The 3,080-nt window shown below is 54.8% G+C and overlaps 1 protein-coding gene across 1 annotated transcript in view; it reads left to right on the top strand.

Moving 5' to 3' along the window:
* Nucleotides 1-2,226, top strand: part of SCNN1B (sodium channel, non-voltage-gated 1, beta subunit) — a gene marked incomplete at both ends in the record, with an annotated part of 5,151 nt that extends 2,925 nt beyond the window's left edge. Inside the window, 4 exons of the mRNA XM_010135152.1 lie at nucleotides 1-164; nucleotides 957-1,060; nucleotides 1,511-1,674; nucleotides 2,119-2,226. The exon at nucleotides 1-164 is cut by the window's left edge and continues 6 nt beyond it. Coding sequence (XP_010133454.1) covers nucleotides 1-164; nucleotides 957-1,060; nucleotides 1,511-1,674; nucleotides 2,119-2,226 — 540 coding nt within the window. The remainder of the gene's footprint in view (nucleotides 165-956; nucleotides 1,061-1,510; nucleotides 1,675-2,118) is intronic.
* Between the last annotated feature and the right edge of the window lie 854 nt (nucleotides 2,227-3,080).

Below are 3,080 nucleotides of genomic sequence, written 5' to 3' on the forward strand. Positions count from 1 at the left end.
TACAGGAACTTCACCAGCGCGGCGCAGGCGGTGACTGAGTGGTACATCCTGCAGTCCACCAGCATCCTCTCCAAAGTGCCGCTGCAGGAGAGGATCCGGATGGGCTACCAGGCAAAGGACATGATCCTGGCGTGTCTCTACGGGGCCGAGCCCTGCAATTACAAGTAGGTGCATAGCGAGCTCCCTCGATCGGAACGGGGTGCTGGGAGCACGCAGCCTCTTTCTTTTCTCCTTTTAAGGTACATATCAGTTAATAGAGGGGTTTCTGCTGGTCCTTGACTCTAGCCACGCTGCCCAGCGGGTTTCTGGATGAGACCCTGGCTGAAATGGGTTATTCTGGGATAGCACTGATGTGAGTTTTAGTTTTGGCTGGGCTGTTTTGCTCACAACACATCGAAGCTAACAGCATCCCTGGGACTTTCCCAGGGGATTTAGGGGTGACCACCTGCAACCCTGTGCTGGGCCAGCTACAGCCCCCTCTCTTTTCATGCAAGGCTCTGCGAAAGGCAATTTAGCCATCGCTGTGCCTTGCGAACACCACGTTTACACACCCAGCTTCGAGAAACACCAGTTTCTCAAAGTTTTCTGCCTGTGCAGAGCAGCCGCCCTGGCTCAGTACAGAGCACTCTCTGCAGTCCCGTACAGAGAATTACTGCCACCAAACGAGACGTAACGCCAGCCAGCATCTGTTCCCAAGCCCTCACCTCCTCATCTGCATGACACTCTAGCAGGGCTGTCCCCAGTGGCTGTGTCTCAGCGCACACCGCTGTCTCGCTTTGCTGCTTTTTCAACAGCAGACTGATGGAAATGGTATCAGCTGGGATTCCTGTTCAGGCATTCCACAAACAGAGCCGCTTAAAGAGAACCCAGACGTAGCTGCTGAGCACCAGCCCCACAGCTGCATGATTTTATAACCCTTTCATCCTCCCTGAGATTCATCTTCATGATTCTCCCAGGAATTTCACCCAAATCTACCACCCAGACCACGGGAACTGCTACATCTTCAACTGGGGCATGGATGAAGAGGCTTTGAATTCCTCCAACCCCGGCGCCGAGTTTGGTGAGAGGGAGCTCTGCTGAGGGGTGGGGGCTGAAGGAGCAGGGTGCCGGCTGTCTGTCGCTGCCCATTTTGCCCAACACAACGGGTTTAGGATCTCCGTGTCTCTGGAGCACTCAGCAGGGACCAACAGCTTTACAGGGGGGATAAACCCCCAAAGGGAAACATGCCCCATGGAAACACGGAACGTGACCACAGATGTTATTTCACTGACGAGTAACATCTGGATAGCTAGACTCCCTGAGGCAATGTCTGAACGTTCACGCGGATATTCCATCCTGTGCATTCAGCATCGTGTGTATTTATGCCCACACTGACACGACGGCCAGACCCCTGCTCTCCCCCCATGGACAGAGGCTTTTGTGTACAGTGAAAAGAAAACAGACTCCTTTCCCCCTGAAGTCTTGCATTTCGAAACAGTCCCTGTTCTGAGTGCTTTGTCCGGTGTCCCAGGGCTGAAGTTGATTCTGGACATCAGCCAGCAAGACTATATCCCCTACCTGTCGTCCGCGGCCGGGGCCAGGCTCATGCTGCACCAGCAGAAGAGCTTCCCCTTCCTGAAGGACCAGGGCATCTACGCGATGGCCGGGACGGAAACCTCCATCGGCGTGCTGGTGGTATGTGTGGCATTCCTCTGGGGCAGATTGTCTGAGAATAATGTTATCTGATGGGACCACGACCAAGTTTGTTCTGAGTCTCGGATGAACTGGCTCAAACCAAAAGAGGCAAGGTAAAGGCAGGCTGTGGGCTGGAACCGTTTATGGAGGGTTTTATGTAACTGTCCCGGCAAAGCACTTTATTGAGGCCAAAACAGTGCGCTGGGGACATTGGTCCTTCTTCTCCCTGAAGGTGCCTTGCTAACACCCGCTGCTCGGGAGCATCCTCACTGCCTCCATCCGCCCCGGGGATTGGCTGCAGCTCCTCAGCTCTGCTGCCTGTGAGCCTTTGATACTTGCAAAACCAGCAGGAAGTACAGGAATTACCGAGTCTCCAGAAAATGGGCAGCCGGGCTCCAGGGAGGGGCAGTGACTCTGAGGTTGGCTGTTTCGCTTTCCTTTCAGGATGAACTGGAACGGATGGGCTATCCCTACAGCGACTGCACCAACAACGGGTCGGACGTCCCTGTCAAAAACCTCTATAGCCAGTACAACACTTCCTACTCCATACAGGTAAACCCCGTCTCTGAATCAAACAAGAGGGCGCAGGGAAAATCATCACAGTGGTGACCACCTTTGACCTCACGCAGTGGGGCTGGAGGAGCAGCAGCGATAAAGCGCAAAGTAAAACCTAAACTGGGAACCTTCTTCCATGGTAATAAACCCGCACTCACATCTGGACATGCAGTAGCCCCACATCTGGAAATTACCCCAGTGGATCCAGTGGAAATCACTGGGTGAGGCAGGAGCAGACCTCACGATGCAGGGGTTAAACCTCGCCCCAGGAGAGAGCAGACACTGCTCTGGCAGGCAGCCAGACCATCCGTTGCATGATCCGTTGCATGATCCTGCAGATCACGCTCACACCAGCAGGCAGGGCCAGGGCATCAGCAGCTCTCCCTGTAGCCAGGAGTGCCTTTAGTTTCATTTTGAGACAGTGGAAATGGTTGTTTCTGGCATTGTCTCAAACACAGCAAACCTGCCAGGGTCTCTGCTACTACCTGGGACCCTGCTGTGTGGGACCTACCAGCAAAGTGCCCCTTTGTAGATGAAAAAGCAAATATTTTTGCTCCTTGTGTGAGCGCAGTTTAATGCTGGTCTTCCTCTTGTACCCTGTTGCCGCGGAGCTCGGCTCCCCAAAGCCGAGCGTTCCCACTCACCCTGAAAACAGGCAAAGCAAGAGCAGGAAAAGAGCCTGGGCCCCTCGAGCCCTCAAAACCCCGCCAGTTCCACAGTTCTCCCCTTTTGGCTCCCCAGGCAGCACTGGCCACTGTCACACACCCGTTGGTTACTGCCGCAGTGCTGCTGGGGATCCCATCCCACCCGGCCCTGCTCCCTCCCTGCACAGGTTTCCCTGGGCGCTGCTG

This window comes from Buceros rhinoceros, unplaced genomic scaffold (genome assembly GCF_000710305.1).
Source record: "Buceros rhinoceros silvestris isolate BGI_N320 unplaced genomic scaffold, ASM71030v1 scaffold22734, whole genome shotgun sequence".
NCBI classification, from domain to species: domain Eukaryota; kingdom Metazoa; phylum Chordata; class Aves; order Bucerotiformes; family Bucerotidae; genus Buceros; species Buceros rhinoceros.